This window comes from Myotis brandtii, unplaced genomic scaffold (assembly GCF_000412655.1).
Source record: "Myotis brandtii unplaced genomic scaffold, ASM41265v1 scaffold4, whole genome shotgun sequence".
Classification (NCBI taxonomy): Eukaryota; Metazoa; Chordata; class Mammalia; order Chiroptera; family Vespertilionidae; genus Myotis; species Myotis brandtii.
The window spans coordinates 5,859,036-5,878,690 of record NW_005365371.1 but is presented as its reverse complement, the minus strand read 5'-3'; the positions used below and the strand labels follow the sequence as shown (position 1 = coordinate 5,878,690).

At 47.2% G+C, this 19,655-nt stretch overlaps 1 protein-coding gene across 1 annotated transcript in view; it reads right to left on the bottom strand.

Annotated features, from left to right (window-relative positions):
- Nucleotides 1–19,655, bottom strand: part of TMEM44 (transmembrane protein 44) — a gene marked incomplete at its 5' end in the record, with an annotated part of 29,516 nt that overhangs the window by 683 nt on the left and 9,178 nt on the right. Inside the window, 4 exons of the mRNA XM_014545237.1 lie at nt 3,277–3,309; nt 10,150–10,308; nt 16,138–16,242; nt 17,756–18,248. Of these exons, the coding sequence (XP_014400723.1) occupies nt 3,277–3,309; nt 10,150–10,308; nt 16,138–16,242; nt 17,756–18,248 (790 nt within the window). The remainder of the gene's footprint in view (nt 1–3,276; nt 3,310–10,149; nt 10,309–16,137; nt 16,243–17,755; nt 18,249–19,655) is intronic.

Here is a 19,655-nt window from a genome sequence, read left to right as displayed (position 1 = left end):
TCTTATTATCCATAAATGAGTGAGTTCATGTGGTATTTTTCTCAGCTTCCCAGGGGCCGTCTCAGTCTCACAGAGGCCATCTCAGCCTCACAGGGGCTGTCCCAGCCTCACGGGGGCCATTTCAGCCTCACAGGGGCCGCCTCAACCTCACAGGGGCCGTTTCGACCTCACAGGGGCCGTCTCGACCTCACAGGAGCCGTCTCAACCTCACTGGGGCCGTTTCAACCTCACCAGGGCCGTTGCAACCTCGCCGGGGCCATTGCAACCTCACCGGGGCCGTCTCAACCTCACCGGGGCCGTTTCAGCCTCACCAGGCCCAATTCGACCTCACCGGGGCCGTTTCGACCACACCGGGCCTCTAGTTTTAAATAAAGGAATTAAACCACCAGTGCACGAATCCTGTGCACCGGGCCTCTAGTTTTAAATAAAGGAATTAATGGACAGCCACCCTGAACAGACCAGCCCCACCCTCTTTTTCCCTGTTGTCACCAAGTCCTTCTCTAATGAGACTGAGTAATATTCTCTTTTTTTCTTGTTGTTAATCCTCACCCAAGAGTATTTTTCCATTGAGAGAGTGGAAGGTAGGGGGAAAGACAGAAAGAGAGAAACCTTGATGTGAGGGAGACATATTGATTGGTTGTCCGGAACTTGCCCCGACCTGGACTGAGGATTGAGCCTACAACTGAGGTATGTGCCCTTGACTGGAATTGAACCCAGGACCCTTCAGTCTGAGGTCTGATGCTATGTACTGAGCCAAACTGGTTAGGGCTGAGTCATATTCTCTTTATCCTAAGAATGCCCATCTCCACGCCTAATTCATTCCTGGACAAGACCAAGCAAACACAACCCATTCTTTATGGTCCAGATGAGTACCTCCTATTCCAGGAAGCCTACCCCAACTGCTTATGCCCATTGAGCTCTCACCCCTTCTCTGTTAGTACTGCCTGTGCCACTCATTTGCAGCTGAGCATGGACAGCCCTGCCCTCTCTCTGGGCATCTCCCTTGTCCTCTCAGGTAGATGATGAGTTCCTTAAGGGCAGGGCACTGGCTGTCCTTACCATCCATGGTATTTCCTCTAAACTTGAGATCAGTAGACTTGTCAAAAACAAACACTTAAAACCTAATTCATAGTCAGAAGCCCGTGAATATTTCATTGCTGTCAGGCCATTATGGAAAATTGCAATTTGCAGGGGTAGGGAAGGTTAAAAAAGAGGTGGGCACACAGAACTGGTGAAGCTATTTGCTGTCTTCCTATTGCTCTGATATGAAGGATGAGAGAGGGAACTTTGCATGTGGACCAAGAGAAGGGAACCCTTAGTGTTTGCAGCCATGAAGGCAAGTTGGGGGCTGGGCCCAAGTCTTCCTTTTGCCACTCACTTGCTTTCTCTTCTCCAGGCCTTGGTTTCTCCATATGTGAGTTGGGATATTGGATCAGTAACTAGGTAATATGATCTCTTTTCTTTCTGAGTTTCTATGACTGATGATTCTGAGTCATAGGTCATATTTGATATCATCATCAAAACACCCAGAAAATAACAAGCGAAGGCCAAGTAGGCTGTATCAGCCCGCGCCAGATTATCTATTTGGGCAAGAAAATACAGTCAGGCATGGACATGCACTCCAAGTAAAATGCTCCACCAGACAACCAAATTTGAGTTGAATCAATCAGTCTAGTTCCTGGAAGTCTGGGATAAGGTTTTCAAGGTTCCCTGAGCCAGATGGTGTCCACACTATGCCAGGTATAAAACACAAATTATGGCTTTGTTTTAGAAAGAAAGAAAAAAGAGCCTGATTCAATGAGTGACTTATGACTTCTACCACTTGATGATTAAAAACAGCATCATGTTAAAAAAGACCACCTCATCCCCACTAACCGTGCAGGCCAGGGACTAAGCTGAGTTGGTTGGTACAGATCAGCCCCTTGTACCTGTTTGGGGCTGTGCCAGCCACTCCCAGTGCTTACTTTTCATTCACTTGTGGCTGCAGATTCGAGGGGACATGTCTAAGCAAATTCCTCTCTGACTTTATCAAAGATCCCACATAAAAGAGCTTCCCAGCCCCTCAGCCTCTGGGGTCCAGTTGCCCCTTGGTGGAAGTCAGAGCCTGTTTTCCGAGGATGGACAGTGTGCCTTTTGATGAATTCTGTTTTCCAGCTGAGGCTCACGTTCTAGAAGACAGTTCTGAGTGTACTCACCCGAAGGGCCCAGGGTGCTCAGTATAAAGGCTGACGCTGGTAGCCCACCTATACCCTCTCTCTGGCTTGAGAGCTAAGGTTTGGCCCTGATGTTTCAGAACCACTGCTCCAATTCTTGCTACACCTGACCAATCCAGCTTCCGGCAAACAGAGACAGCCTGCCACTTTGATCAAGTGAACTCTTTGAAGTGGGTTAGGCTGTCAAAAGCATTTTAAATCTCTTTCTTCTGATTCCCCAGAATAATGTGTTTTAAAACTTCATTTTAAGGAATAAAAACATTGCTGGAATCCAGGCATAAAGAGAATTTGAGCAAAAGATGGCCCACTCTCTTATCAGAAACAATCCTGGGAGACAACAGGCACAGGTAGTTGTCAAAAAAACATGCTCCTTCATCCCTTGGAGGCAAGGTGGCATGGAGACAGCAGCCAGCTGATCAAGGTCTCCGGATGACAATGTTTATCTCAACTACTGCAGCCACTCCCAGCATCACTACCATTAGCAACCTGCAGTTATTCTGCTTGTTCATACACCTCTTTTCCAAACCACGTTTCTTTTTCAGGTTACACATCTTCTCTGAGTCCCTACTAGATAGTTTGGACAAAGCAGAAAGAACTCTGAACTGAGAGAACTCAGAAAATCCCCTGATCCTATAAGACTCGCCTGTCATTTTCACATTCTTTTTTTTCCCCCTAAAGCAGCGGTTCTCAACCTGTGGGTCTCGACCCCTTTGGGGGTCGAATGACCCTTTCACAGGGGTTGCCTAAGACCATCGGAAAACACATATATAATTACATATTGTTTTTGTGATTAATCACTATGCTTTAATTATGTTCAATTTGTAACAATGAAAATACATCCTGCATATCAGATATTTACATTACGATTCATAACAGTAGCAAAATTACAGTTATGAAGTAGCAACAAAAATAATTTTATGGTTGGGGGTCACCACAACATGAGGAACTGTATTAAAGGGTCGCAGCATGGGGGGGGGGGGGGGGGGTGGCTAACAAAAACAGGAACTGAATCAAGCCACAGGAAGTCCCTCCTGGAATAGAAAGAGAGCACAACTGTCCATACCTGCTTCAAGCTTAGGGCCTCCCAATACTTGTGCTGCAGAATAAAAAGAGACACAGAAAAGTCTTTGATAGATTCCGCCCCATTACAGAGCAAAGCAGACCTTGGCACCTGCCCCGACTGCTCAGCGAGCCAGGAGGCAGACCCTCTGATGCTCTGAGGGCAAAGGGAGAGCTGATTTCAGCAAGCAGGAAGGCAGCAGCTACTAGCAGCTACAATTGAGTGAAATGATCAATAGGATAATTGTGATAATTATGAAGGGCTGCAGGTCCTTGGAAAAATTATAACCCATACAGATTTTTAAATTACTATTATTAGAAGTTATTATTACCAGGTGTAATAATGATAATAAATCGTCCATTTATTAACCACATGGTGGAGATGAGTCAACTCAAAACCACAAAACTAAGAAAGAGAGATGCAAATAAAATCCCCACCTTGAAAATAAGGGATATTTGCTACCAGCCAAGATTCATTTTTCATCAGCCTTTACTGCACGGTTGGTTCCACCCCAAGCCTCAAATATGTCTGAGTCAGTTGAAGGGCGGCTTCTCGGCCTGCTCTTGTCCTCCGGCACGGCATGCAGTGCCTGGGAGACGTGTTCTGACAGAGCTATGAATCTACAAACGTCAGTTATATTGATCCATGAATGTCCATTAAGTGGAACAGCTGCCCATCTGAGCAGTTCACAGGATTTGGCATTATTGTCACATTAAAACCAAGTTTCTACTGTTCAATTATTTTACATTTCCATTTTAAACAACTTCTTAATTATAAGACTTTTTAGTCTTACACTAAAAAATAACCCCATAAACACCTATGGACACATCCTGTTTTATTTGCTCTAGCTCCTCATTTTTTTTATTGGCTGAAGTATTTTAAAGTAACTAATTTCATCTATAAATACTTCGATATGTATCTCATTGATAAGGACATTTTAAAAAATTCTAAGCACAATGTCATTATTATACCTAACAAAATTAGTAATAATTCCATAGCATTCATATTTTAATGACAGCCTGAAGGGGGATATAAACGGAAAAAAAATTAATTGGAGAAGACACAAAATTACTAAAATAATGGTTACACACACACTGCAAAAAAACAGAAATGTTGATGACAACATAGGGGTTCAAAAAGTTAAATAACTTTTACAAATAAATACAGAAGTTCATGCAAAATATAAATGATAATCTATGGTTACCGTAGTGAGTGTGTGTTTTGTTTGTTTAAAAAATTATTAAATGCAATGTGATATGCTGGATTGTATCCCAGAACAGAATAAGAATACTGATGAAGACTAGTGAAATCTAAATAAAATCTGTAGTATAGTTAATAGTAATGTATTAATGTCAATTTCTTAGTTTTGGTAAATGTAGCATGGTTTTTGTAAGATGTTAACATTAGAGGAAACTGGGCAAAATATACAGGGACTCTCTGTACTACCTTTCCAACTTTTCTGTAAATGCAAAATTATTCCAAAAATAAAAGTTTATTTAAAGCCGAGCAAACAAATAAAGGAGCTTAAGAGTCCCCCCAGCTGGGTTGAAATGAAACCTTTAAACTCTCCAAATCTTCAGCATCACAGGCAATCTAAAATTAAAGAACAGCGCCCTCTAGTGAAGATAGTAGCAGGATTTCTTTTAAAATTTAAATCGATGATAATGTGCCTGAGTACAATTAACCCAAATCTTTGCAACCGAGGTCTCTCCCCGAGCCCCCAAAATAAAAATAAATAACATTTTATAGTCATTTCCACGTTTCAAGAGCAAAATATGTTGATTTTTGTATAAGATTTTTTTCAAAAAAAACAAACTAAAAATCACTCATAGTTCTATTTTTAAGAGTCTCTATGAAGGTGTTTAATAGCCCTTAGATATACACACACACTCCAAATTGTGCAAATGGCTGTTCTACCTTAAAATGTAATTAATATTTCCACAAATCCTTAAAGAGGACCATCACGTTTGTGAACCACAGCTTATATAGTACTTCAATTCACCTCATTTCTAAAAAACACTCTTTGTCATGCTTCTGAAACCAAGAGGCATGCTGTAGCCCTGTCCACAGGACATGTGGCAACTTTTCCTTTGTTCCTGAAGACTGAGGTATGTCTTAGTCGTTGGAAAATGATCAATTTCCAGGCTTACATTTTAGACGATGAGAGCTAGATTGGTCAGGTGTAGCAAGACCAACTCCCGCCTCTTACCTTTGGGGAGCAGTGACTTCCCAACATGGGAGAGGTGAGATGTTGCTGCACTCAGGATAGATTATAAAGGTTTTTTGTTTCTTCTGATTATAAAGTTTTAAGACTGGCCAGAGATGCACCAGTTACAGTTCTCTCAATCTTTTAAAGCAGATTTCCTTTTGATCTGGTACCTTACAGACTTTTAAATGTATATTTTTATTGCCTTTCAGAGAAGGGAGAGATAGAAACATCAATGATGAGAGAGAATCATTGATTGGCTGCCTCCTGCATGCCCGCAACCTAGGCATGTGCCCTTGACTGGAATTGAACCTGGGACCCTTCAGTCCACAGGCCGACGCTCTATCCACTGAGACAAACCAGCCAGGGCCCTTACAGACTTTTAAACATTCTACCATATGTCTCAAAATCTCATCCTTTCTATTTTTAAAAAACCTGCACAATATTTACAGCTCGTTAATTAAGGAGTTCTTTGACACTCTGAATCGAGCACCGTGTTTCACCCCCACACTTTCTTTCCTCCTCTGGCACAGACTTCCCACACTGCTCTTCCTTCCCAGCTGCTGTGGGGAAAACGGGATGTGAGATGAGAAAATGCCTCACACACCGTGAGGTGCTGTGCGAAAGGCCCATCGTGACATGGATCAGCGAGAGGGAAGTTCTGACCCACCGCGGGGTGGTTTCCTTTCTAAGGATGACGCACAGTTTCACTTCAGGGACGTATGAAGGTGAGAACAAAAGGGCCAAGACGGAGAAGCCACGCGAATTAAAATGGTGGGCAGCAGGGGTTGGGAGCAGCACCTCCAACATCAGTCACGAGGAGATGCAAAGACTGCGTCAGGCCAAATCCCAGGACCTCCCGTGGGAAAGGCCTGGGCAACCTTGGCCCCTGTTCCTGATTTCTTAAAACGAATTTTCCCTGGTTTTATTAAGATATAGTTGATCTATCACATTGTATGTTCCTAAATTTTTGGAAGAAAGTTTGCTGCTCAAATGCTGCTCAGAAGAACTGGAGAAGAGGTCTAGGGAGGGGCCAGAAATTCGAACAATCAAGTTTGATTCAGGAGCAGGATTGTCAGAGGAAACACAGGATGCTCAGTGAAATCTGAATTTCAGATAACAAATAGTGCTTTAGTGTAGGCCAGTTCATCTAAGATTCAAATTTCATTGGCTGTCCTGTGTTTTTTGCCAGTTAAATCTAGCAACCCTACTCTGGAGTGCAGGGAAGGCTTCCTGGAGGAGGCAGGATTTAGCCAGTGCCTTGAAGGGCAGGAGGAGAGGACTGAAATAAGCAAAGAACCCCAGAGAAAAGAAAGCTGGTCAGATGTGAGAGTAAAACCCGGAGAGCTGGCCCAGGGCCAGAGGACTACGTGTCCTGGACGTCAGGCTGAAGGGTCAGACTTAAACATAAGTAGTCAGGAGCCACAGAAGCCTTAGAGCAGGGAGCCCGTGGGGCTGAGTGTTGGGAAGCTCCCGAGTAGGACAGCAGTGAAAGGAGAGATGGAGGTGGCACCTGCGTTGGTTCAAGTGGAAGGAGACTGAGGCAGCAGAGGTATTCCAGGCAGCACCCAGCAGCCTGAGCCGCTGTACCAGCAAGGACATTAAGCTTGGTAGGTCGGTGATGCTTTTGTTTGCTTGATGGAAGTCTTTCTACAGCTAAGAATTGACTCAGTGTAGCTAACCTCCTCCCACCTCTCTCAACCACACACTTTGACACTTAGGACCACGTTGCTAAGTGGGACCTTAAAGATCACCCAGTCCAAAGCTGGGGTTTCACGATGAGCATTTATGGAGCCTCTGGTCTCCTGTGTCAAAGCTCCTTTACATTCGGACCTAGTGGAGCCTCACCATCGCCCTGAACTCATTGTCTCCACTCTCAGAACAGGTCCAGCTAAATGAGCGGGTGCTGCCCATTCCACGGCTAAAGGGGGTGGAGTGAGTAGCAAAGCCCACTTCCAGCCCAGTTTCCACTGCACGACATATAGCACCTTTGGGAGTCTTGCAAAGCCCCGCCAGCACCCCCATTTGCCCCTCACAGTCACTCTGTAATACAGGCAGGGAAGGTCTCGCGGTTCCCATGTACAGAGGGAGAAGTGAAGACTCAAGATGTCCAGGGAAAGGCTGCCTGGAAGGGCAGCGAGAGCCACCCCCCCCTCCCCCCGAACCCACAACTCCTGATCACTCCTCTTTCTCCGGCACAGTCCTTTCCTTGAGGGGGTAGGTGGGGGGCAGAGGAGCATCTTTCCTCACCCCCAGGGGAGCCAGCTGGTGGCCCCACACATTTCAGGATGTACTGACTTTCACTCCGTCGTGGCAGGCAATGCCACCTTCCCGGGGAGAAACCACATCCTCAACGTCGCTTTTTGCTTTTGGTACCTGTTGGAATGTTCTGGCCTCTTCTTACTTATATGTGTTTTCTCTAACATGAGCACTTTTATAGTACGTGTGTGTGTATCTGTTTTTGTGTTTATTTAAAGGAATGATTTGACTTTAAGAATGACCAATGCCCAGCCTTGGCCAGTGTGGCTCAGTTGGTTCGTAACCAAAAGGTCACTGGCTCAATTCCTGGTTACGGCACAGGCCTGGGTTGCGGGTTTGATCCCCTGTCGGGGTATGTGCAGGAGGCAACCGATCTATGTTCTCTCTCACAGAAATGTCTCTCTCTCTTTCTGTTTCTCCCTTCCTCTCTCTCTAAAATAATTTTAAAAAAAACACACATTTAAAAAAGAATGACAAATGTCCAAAGGAATCTGACCTGGCCCTGGTGCTGGAAGCAGAGTTTGGAGAGGGAACAAGCAGTCCCGGTTGTCAAGAGCTTAAGGCACAGATAGCAAGACACACAGGCCTGGGACTTGACCCCTTTCAGACAGAGCAATCAGGTGTGTGGCTTCATCCCCCCCTTTCCCAACCCCCCCCCACACACACACACCACACACACACACCACACACACACCACACACACACACACACACACACCACACACACACACACACACACACCACACACACACACACACACACACACACACACAGCTGCAAAAGCTCCAGGCAGTCATTCTCCAACAGGCAGACTTTGTTCCAATGACAGAAACAACGTCCTTGCAGAATTCCTACAAAGTTCCCCATGCGCGTCTATGACATTACTAGGAAGCAGAGAAGGAAAAAAGGGACTAAATGCACTTTTGTCACAACGTTGGACTTAATCTTTTCTTGCATCCCAGAGACTAAAAAAAGAAAAGAAAAGGAAGCCTTTAAAGGCAGAGGAACCATTTCAATGCCGGAAGAAAGCGAACCCTGCTCTCATAAAACAGGTGTGGGCTATGCTGGAAAGTGCGGTGGCCACTCCTGCAAGCCCCTCCCTCTGGGCCCCGCTCCCACCTGCCGTCCACGGGCGAGTGCAGTCACCCTTTCTCGGCATCTGCTCAGCACGCTCTCGGGATGGCTGTGCCAGGAGCGGGGCTGCCTTGTGAGTGAGTGAGTGAGTGAGTGAGTGAGTGAGCAAATGAAGGAGTGGATCCACAGTCTCCGTGGAGTGTACCACCCCCTGTGGAGATGTCTGGAAACACAGCCCCAAGCAAATGGCCTGAGGCTCCAATGCCATTCGTCTGATGCCTCGACCAGCCCAGCCAGTGGACACTGGGGAAAGGTGAAAATACTCAAGTTCTCACTGCAGGCGAGCCCCCCTCTCCCCCGTCCCCACCCCCAGCCTGATCTGTCTCTGTCTCAGCCCATCTCCGGTGCTGCCATCATAGGAATTACTTGCAAATCCCAATGTTTTGTCCTGTCGATTAGATAGGGCACTCCTGGAGGGCCCAGGTAGAGCACAGGTAAGTGGGAAGAGTCCTGGGAGAGTCCGCAGGCCGATGGCTCTGAGTCTTTCGGATTTTAGGGTCCACTATGCGTTCAACAAATTTGAGGGGCCTACTTAGGATGGCTAATGGGTTATTTTACCAAATAAGACCATTAAAACCTAAACAAAAAACTCAACACCGACTACCACATAGTTGATCATCATTTCCTAAAAGGGCATTTTAACACCAAAACAGAACACAAACCCAGAATGAAGGGCAGTCCTCCCCCTGCTGACAGCACATGGCAACTACACCGTCCTTGTTCTCATTTTCCAGACACAGGCCCGGAGCTGTGGGCCTGAGGGACAGGACAGCCCAGAACTGAGGGCTACACCCGTCCGTGGCATCCGAAATGGGATGTTTTGTTCACAGATCCCCAAATCAAAATGAGGTCAAGTTTATGAAAATGCCAAGCTTATGCGATCCCAAGTATGACCCTGAGGGCACCATGGGGCAGCCGGTGTTGGGGGAAGGGGGGTTTGCGGGGAGGGACGCTTCCATGGTCACATGGGTTTGGGAAACACTGAAACGCTTTCCAAGTTTATATATTATTCACGCATTTATTTTCGTAACTGCATGTGCAAGTGATTCTCCGAGGCCGCGCTGCACCATGCAGTGTTTCGCTGGGGAACGTGACCATGGAAACCCCTTGTCGGCGCTGGCAGTGGGGACTCGCGGGCAGCAGCCAGCGGACTCATTCATTATTCAGCAGGCGGAGGCGAGCGTGGGCGGACTGGCAAGCTGCAGCGCCAGCACCCGGGGCACCGCAGGGTCACGGAGGAGGGCGCCCATGCACCGGCAGGCAGGCAGCAGCGGGTACCTCAAGGTCGGAGTTGATGGAGGGGACCTCGGAGGAGCTGCTGGAAGACACGCGGGCCCGGATGACCCGAATGGGAGGGTACGAGGGGGGCTCCTGCAGGGGCACGTCTCCCGTGCTCATCTGTCCGTCGCCCGGCAGCCTGGCGGCGCTGCAGCCTGCCTGCAAGGTGTGTGGGGAAGGGCGGGCGGAGACACTTAGTTCACTTTATGTTTTAATTGTCAAAGCACTCGCGTGCTCTAGCATTCCAGAGGCAGGAAAGGGTGTAGCGTGCAAGCCTACCTCCACCCTCACGCCCCCGCTGCCCGTCCTCCCCAGAGGCAGCCGGCACTCGGGGTCGCTCACCTTCCAGATGGTCTAACACACAAATGCATACACGCACCGCTCCTTACTGCCGCAAACGCAGCATGCGCTGCACTCTCTTACGCATCTTGGGTTTTTTCACTTGATGTCTCAGAACGTACTGTATCAGAAATGTTTCTGGTACATTGTCTAGGTGTTCGCCGTCTATTTAACCAGTCCCCTACTGATGGATGGTGACGGTATTTCCAGTCTCTTGCTTTTCCAATCAACACTGACTGCAGTGAGTTACATTGTACATTTAAAATTTCAGGCTAGGGCAGGGGGGCGGGGGCGGCTGGGAGAGGACAATGCGGGGGAAGGGGGACATATGTAATGCTTTCAACGATAAAGAATTACACATTTTTTCAGGCTATTTTTAAAGGATAAATTCCTAGAAGTGGAATTGCGGGCTCAGAGGGTATGTGCCTTTGTAATTTGGACATCTGTTGCCAAAAATGCACCCCATAGAGGCCTTACCGACTCACACTCACCACCAGCAGAAAGGTTTAAGGGAGATTCCCTATCATCTTTCTATCTATCTCTCTATCTCTCTATCTCTCTATCTATCTATCTATCATCTATCTATCTATCTATCTTATATCTATTATCTATGTCAATTCCTATCAATCTACCATCTATCTTTCTATCATTTATCACTTTCTATTTTCTCTATCATCCTTCTATCTGTATCCTATCAATCATCTATCGTCCATCTTCCTATCTATATTCTATCTATCAGTCATTTGCCTGTGTCTATCTATCATCTATCTATCTATCTATCTATCTATCTATCTATCTATCTATCATCTATCTATCATCTATCTATCTATCTTTCAGAAAAGAACTTCTCCCCACAGGGCTCACAGGGTGAGGGCAGGAGTCTGGGGAAGGGGAGGGCTTCCTCAGACATGCTTGAAGCTCTGAGGGCTGGGGTTTCAGAGCTGGGCAGTCATTCTGCAAGGGGAACAGCCTGCCTTCTGGAGCCATATCTTTCACCAACCATGTGACCTTGGCAAGAAATCAGTCTTCCCCGAGCTTCAGTTTCCTAATCTATAAAAGGGAGTGGTAGTCCCTGCCTTGCCTCCCTTGAAGTGGTGTCACAGGCTCAGATGTAAATGTCATGGACACATAAGAGGAAGGTCTACTGGCCTGGATCCCAAATCACACAGGGCTCCAGCGTGATTGGAGCATGACTCCAGTGTAAATGTGGTTTCACGTGAGAGTCACTGGGCAGGCAGAGAAAGTCCATAACGGAGGCAGAGTCAGTGTTCTGGGCAGCCCCTGGGCGGGGTGGGGGAAGTGGGAGAAACAGAAGCCTCCCAGGCAACAACCATAGATTCTATAAAAACCTCCGGGCCTGACCACACCGGAGTCAACAATGCAGTTTCAAATATTCCAGTCCTTTCATCCCCATGACCCATGGCCCTCGGCCCCTCAGCTCAGCCTGAACCGGCTGCTTCTCTTGGAAAATCTCTCCTTAGGCCCAGTGCTCGGGAGGGACCTGGGACGACGACTAAGCAGCCAGTGGCTCTTGCTGCCCACTGCCAGAGAGCTGTCCAAACAGGACATGCATCAGGACACATGGCCTCAGGGTGCCTAGCTCCAACCTTGCCCACTGGGACCTTCTCGTGAAGAAGGAGCATTTGCTAACCCAGCTGGCATAATATGGCAGCACTGAGAGTACGTCCTCTTTATAAATGCACAGGTCCCAGAATCAGACAGGCTTAGTTTAAAACCTCTGTGATTGTCTAACTATGGGATTCGGGCAAGTGACTTAAACCTCTCTGTGCCGCCACTTAAAATAATAATAAAATTATTAAATAACAACAATAGAAATAATAGTTCTATCTCATAGGTTATTAAGAAAATTTGTGTTCATGATAATTTTTAAAAACAACCACTTATCAAGTGGTTACTTGGTGTCAGCCTGCCAGAAGCCAATCCAGCATGTCATAATTGCAAGAGTTTCATCAAAAGGTTGATGGAACTTGGGGACTCAACAAGGGCTGAGTCACATATGTTATCACCTGTTGGGAATGGCTAAAGGCATTTCCCTAAACCTGAAAAGGGATGTTTGCTTGCTGCCAGACAGCTAAGGGCATCTTAATCTACATGTTATTGCCTCCTACTGGCCAAACACCTGAACAGCCACAGGCAAATTCCCCCAATCTGACAATGCTTCTGTCTGAAACCCTTCCCTTTGAAGTGTATATCTTCACCTTGCCTTAGGACAATTTGTGTTAATAAATAGCAAGGGGTCCTGAGACAAGGAGATCTTAGTTTCTTTAGCTAGGCTCCTCTGACTCCCTATAATGCCTTTCAAAATTATGCTTCGTCTCTGGACTCTTTATTAAGTAACACACAGACCTCCAGATTGCTGAACCCTTCTAGATGCTGGAACAAGAACCCCGGCATCAGCCATTATGCCAAAGGGTGGTATGTAGTGTTGTCAAGGGCACAGACTCAGGTAGAGACAAATCTGAATCTTGGTTCTACCACTGACCAACTGTGTGACCTTGAGCAAGTTCCTTAACCTCTCTGTGCCCCATTTTCCTTATCTGTAAAAGGAAGATAATACCTCAGGGGTTGGCTGTGAGGATTTAAAGAGTTAATCTATGTAATTAATCTATGTAGTTAGCCCTCAATAAACAGACCATCTTGGGAGTGGAGGCCCTAGAGCCCAGTGAGGGGGCTTCCTGCCCAGATGGGCTTGGGGCTCCCCACTCCTTGTCAGGAGCTATCACAAAGACACCTCTCGCCCTCTGGTGGACACAGAAGGAAGAGGCCAGGCGTAAGTTGGTCAAAAAATGTGCTTTGGGAAGAGAACCAAGGAGGAACACATGCTTCTTCCATGGAGTCTGTTCCCCAGCAGGAATCTACCCAAGATCCAGGTACTGGAAGCATTAAAATAAATGCATTTTTGCACTATTATTTTTCAGCAGTTCCATGATTTAAAAATGTCTTGTGCAAAGCTTAGGCCACATGCCTAGGGTTCCCTGTGCTTTCCCCAGGGCCTTCCATCACCCACCCACGCTCCCACCAGAGGAAGGATTTAACAACGGAAGTGGGTTCTTAATTGTGAAAACATGCTCCAAATACCCTGCACTTCACTTACAGCAAACACAGGTTATCTGCACCCACTTTCCAAGGAACAACAACAGGGGGTTAAACCTATGTCTCGGGCCCACACCCTCTGATTGTCAGTGTGTCCCATGGGCAGCTCAGTGGGGCAGCTACCTCTGAACTCTGTGTTCCAAGTGCACCTTTTTTTTTTTTTAATATATCTTATTGAATTTTTTACAGAGAGGAAGGGAAAGGATAGAGAGCTGGAAACATCAATGAGAGAGAAACATCGATCAGCTGCCTCCTGCACACCCCCCACTGGGGATGTGCCCGCAACCAAGGTACATGCCCTTGACCGGAATCGAACCTGGGACCCTTCAGTCCGCAGGCAGACGCTCCCTCCGCTGAGCAAAACCGGTCAGGGCTCCAAGTGCACCTTTACAGAGAGAGCCTGTGACTGACACACCAGGGTCTAAGCCAGCGGTTCTCAACCTGTGGGTCGAGACCCCTTTGGCGGTCGAACGACCCTTTCACAGGGGTCGCCTAAGACCTTCCTGCATATCAGATATTTACATTACGATTCATAACAGTAGCAACATTACAGTTATGAAGTAGCAACGAAAATAATTTTATGGTTGGGTCACAACATGAGGAACTGTATTTAAAGGGCCAGAAGGTTGAGAACCACTGGTAAGCGAACAAGACAGAAGGAGACACAACATTCATATCCCCGAAGGAAACAGACAACACACAAGAGTGAAAGGTCATGGAGGTGTTTTGCAGAACATTAGAAAAGGTAATAAATCCCTGACCGGTTTGGCTCAGTGGATAGAGCGTCGGCCTGCGGACTGAAAGGTCCCAGGTTCGATTCCGGTCAAGGGCATGTACCTTGGTTGTGGGCACATCCCCAGTAGCGGGTGTGCAGGAGGCAGTTGATCGATGTTTCTAACTCTCTATCCCTCTCCCTTCCTCTCTGTAAAAATCAATAAAATATATATTTTTAAAAAGGTAATAAAGGGACACGCCAGAGATGGAGGCTACTTTTCAGTGGCTATTGGGGGAAGACCTGTGGAGAAAATGACATTTTAACTGATGATCAAAAACAAGAAAAGGCAGCCACGTGAACAACATAAAAGTCAGAAGGAAGAGCATCCAGGGAGGAAAGAAGAGAAAGCTGTGCCTCAAGAAAACAGCGAATAGGAGGAGAGAATAGGAGGCGGTGAGGGAGGGAGCGCTGGGCCGGCAGGGTCTTGGAAGTCTGTGTAAGGGGATTCGATTTCATTCTTTGTGAAATGGGAATGAAGAGGAGTATTTTAGACGAAGGAGGGAAAGATGTAATTTACATTTGTAAGAGACCCTTGCAGATGGAGAAGACGGGACAGAAATAGCAGTGGAGGGGAACCGGCTGTGGATCTATTTAAAAAGTAGTATTTATAGATTCGCAAATGGATTGGACAGGCATGGGCATGTAGGGAGGGGAGGAGGGGAGTTTTCAGTTGGACCAAATGCACAGACAGTGGTGTCCTTGGCTGAGATCAGGAAGATGGGGAGAGGTCTGGGCATGGAAGAAGTTGGACACGGTAAGCGTGAGATGCCATGTGGTGTTGAATGGATGGCCTGGCCGGCGGCCAAAACTGGAATGGAGGGAGAGAAAAAGGAAGGAGACATGCACGGGGAAATCAGCAAGCGACGGAGTGTGAGCTGCGGGACATGGGACTGGAAGAGGATGGAGAGAGAGAAGGGTCTGCAGCCGTAAAGTCAAGCTCGCCAGGAGGAGCCAGCAGAAGTGACAGGGAAATAACATCTGTGATGGTGGCAGCAAAGCCAGGACAGTGAGGACCCCAAGAAGCTGCAAGGAGCTAGTGGCCAATCTCAGTTCGGACAGAAATGACCCCGGGATTTAGCAACTTGGAGGTCACCGGTAACCTGGACAAAAACTGTCTTTGTGGGGTAGTGGGACATGCAGTGGACTTGTCTCCCTTTTCTCTAACCCTCTTCCCCTTGAGGACCCGCCCATCCAGGCCAGAGCCCTGGGAGATATCTGGAGTGCTCAGTCTCCCTCACCCCATATCCTCACTCCTCCCAGCGCTCTACCTGCCAACTCTCTCCACTCCATCTCTGCCTCTCCTGCTCCAGCCGTGCTTCAAGCCACACCACCTTTCCTGGACTTACAACTGTCCCTCACTGACCACCTTGATTCCAGCCTCCTCTCCCCTAGTCTGTCCTCCAACATGGCCTAAGCGAAGGCTCTAAGGTTCACATCTGACCCTAAGTCTCTAGTCCTGAAGCCTCATAGACTCCCATCACCTCAGGATGACATTCAGCTTCTGTAGTGTGATGGTATCCCCACCCTGTCATCTCCTGAATTCCCCCAATTTGCCCCACACTAGGCCTTGGAGAGCTCCTTCCTCTTTCGTCCCCCACCCCACCCCTTTTTTTCTCTTTCTCTTATTTTCCCCTTCCTCTTTTTTATGCTCTCCTGCCTCATCCTGCCCATCCTGCAGCTAAAGTGTTGCCTCTTGCAGGAAGCCTTCCATGACTACTTCCCACCCTCTGGACCCCTGGCTGTGGCCCATGGCCACTCACCTGTTGCACGGGCTCAATGGTCAGCTCCATGTAGTGACTGATGGCTGTCATTGTCCTGAGTGGCTTGCAGTGCGGTAGTGTAGTGAGAGGCACCCAATCTGAATTCTTTCAAGTAGAGACAAGGAGACAGACATGGGAATTCTTAAGTTGGGAGACATTTTCTAAAAACAAGGTCCCATTTTCTTTAAAAAAAAAAAAAAAGCCCCACCCCCTAAAGTGTTTTTTGCCCCCTGTTCTTTTATGGCACATCTCACTTTTTGCTTCCTATGAAATGCATCTTATCTCTTTGAGGTCACAGTATGTCAGTGGTTCCCAAACTTTGCTGCACAGTGGAATCACCTGGGCATCTTAAAAAACAAAATAACTGATGTTTAGCTCTCAACCCCTTCTCCCAGATATTCTGGTTTAATTGGTCGGGATGTGACCTGGAAAGTTTAAAAGCCTCGCAGGTGATTCTAAAATATGGCAAAGTCTGGGAAACACTGCAGTAGGTGCTACATAAATGCTTTTGTAAAGCAGTGGTTCTCACGTTATAGTGTGCACCAGAAGCACCCGGTGGGCTGGTCAACACACTCTCAGCTTAGGATTGGGTAGAGCCGGGTGGAAGCCGAGAATTTGCATTACTAATAAGTTAGTTCCCAGGTAATGCTGGCCCAGGGACCACACTTTGAGAACCACTGTGGTTGAGGAATGCTGAGAAGATTGCCAAGTCTCTTCTTCCTCCCCTTGGAACAACCAGACACACAAGGCGCTCTTTACACATTGTAGCTCCGTTTTGGGATATAATTTCGTACAAGTTGCTAGAGTGGAAGGAAAATAACCTCCCATTAGAGCAGGGGTGGGGAACCCATTTTCTGCCAAGGGTCAGTTAGGTATTTATAACATCATTCGAGGGCCATACAAAATCATCAACTTAAAATTTAGCCTCCTATATTTGGTCAAACATTTAATTAACTCACCCTTAATGCCTTGGCAGGGCCAGACCAAATGATTTCACGGGCCTTTGGGCCAAACGTTCCCCAGCCCTGCATTAGAGCCTTTATGGCAGGGGTCCTCAAACTTTTTAAACAGGGGGCCAGTTCACTGTCCCTCAGACCATTGGAGGGCCAGACTATAGTTAAAAAAAAAACTATGAACAAATTCCTATGCACACTGCACATATCTTATTTTGAAATAAAAAAAACAAAATGGGAACAAATACAATATTTGTATTTGCATGTGGCCCGCGGGCCATAGTTTGAGGACCCCTGCTTTATGGGAACCTGGGTGTTTGGTCCACGCACCTATATAAACCCCTTTCACCTTGGCCATACCCTCCCCCCCCATCTTCTATTTCATTAACTCAGTCAGATTACATGTTAATTTTTGTAGCATGTAAACTTAAATATATATGAATAAGTAAATTACTAAATAGCAGAAGTGGACACTTGACTATTTTTCATCTACGTTGCGAAACATATATTGAAGTTTATTAAGAGTTCAGAAACTTTTAAAAACGTTGTAATTGGGGAAATGGAAAGTCCTATTTATTCAGGGCCCCTTAGCATTGGGCATCAACCGTGGTTTTCTAAAGTGACCAAGCGGCCAGGCTCAGAGGGACCCAGAATCCCAGGCTCACCTCGGTCCCCTCCACATGCAAACACTGGTGGGACCAGCGGTTTTCCAGCCCCTGATTCCTCGCCTCCTCGTTGTCTTCCTCTTTCTCTGCGCAGGTCAGAAGGGCTTGGGTGTCGGGGCTCTCTCTGGCTTCAGAGGCAAACCCCAAGGCCCGCCTCATCTTGCTTTTCATCACCCAGGAAAGGAAAATGATCTGGGAAGTGGAGTTAAGGGCCAAGGAAGCGGAGAGTTGCAGCCACCCAGTGCCGCCTTCACCTCTGCGCCCTGGGCCCCACCCTGCGCTCTCTGTCCCCGGGTTGGGGAGCTCATTTGAGCACAGGGCCAGGCCTGACTCTCTACTTTCCTCCTTAAAGGGCTCATCTCTTAGTAAGACCCTGCCTCTACCAAGCACTTGGGAAATACTTGTTAAACAAAAGCATTTTGGAAAGCGTCGGCCTCGAAGGATTTGCCTTACAGGGACCATACACACAGAGGCGTGAATAGTCTCCGTCAAATTCATATGTCAGAACGTGACCTTATTTGGAACTAGGATCTTTGCTGATGTAATTAGTTAAGATGCGGTCACCGTGGGTTAGGGTGGGTCCTAAATCCCATGGCAGGAGTCCTTATAAGAGGAGAGGACTCAGAGGCACACAAAGGGAGGCAGAGGTAAGTTATGCTGCCACAAGCCAAGGAGCACCCGGAGCCAAGCCAGCAGGAGCGGAAGAGGAACGGACAGGTTCTTCCCCAGCAACTTCGGAGAGAGTGCGGCCCTGCCTGGATTTGGGACTTCCAGCCTCCAGAGCTGAAAGAATACATTTTTGTTGTGTACGCTTCAGGTTTATGGCCATTTGTGATGGCAGCCCTAGGAAAGTTTTTTTAAGTGGAATTTATTGGGATGGCATTGGTTAATGAAATTATATAGGTCTCAGGGAATTCTATAATACATCATCTGTGTATTCTATTGTGCTCGAGGCAGAGGTAAGTTATGCTGCCACAAGCCAAGGAGCACCCGGAGCCAAGCCAGCAGGAGCGGAAGAGGAACGGACAGGTTCTTCCCCAGCAACTTCGGAGAGAGTGCGGCCCTGCCTGGATTTGGGACTTCCAGCCTCCAGAGCCGAAAGAATACATTTTTGTTGTGTATGCTTCAGGTTTGTGGCCATTTGTGATGGCAGCCCTAGGAAGTTTTTTTAAGTGGAATTTATTGGGGTGACATTGGTTAATAAAATTATATAGGTCTCAGGGAATTCTATAATACATCATCTGTGTATTGTATTGTGCTCACCACCCCATGTCAAGTCTCCTTCCATCACCATTTATCCCCCTTTTACCCTCTTCTACCTCCCCTAGCAAATTAACACAGTACATGAGAAAGTCAGTTTCTGAACTATTTATGCTAAACCCACAGGTTTCTCTCTCTCTCTCTCTCTCTCTCTCTCTCTCTCTCTCTCACACACACACACACACACACACTCTATCAACCACCACTGTCTGCATTTAGCTTGCCCTTGAGGCCCTCATGCCAAGGTCACCGGTGTGTCAGCACATCAGGCAACACCCCTGGGGAACCAGGTAGGTGCTCACAATCACTGACAAAGGGCAGCCCCTTGTCAACTTTTATCTCTGCTGCCCCAGCCCAAGAGCACACAGGGCAGGATCTCCACTGCACAGCTGGCCAGCTTGCACAGCCATCCCCCAGGCCCGGGAGGAAGGCAAGGCAAAGACCAGGAAAACTGGTTCACTGAGGGCAGGGACAGGCCCAGGTTGGGAGCAGAACTGAGACTGCAACCTGCTCTTCTGATCCCAGGGCCAGGAACTGGCACAGCCCCCTCTGCTGTTTAACAGAGTTCCAGCAAGAGGTAATTATTCTTATTAAAAAAAAAAAAAAAAGGAAACAAAAAAAAAAATGGAACATATTCATT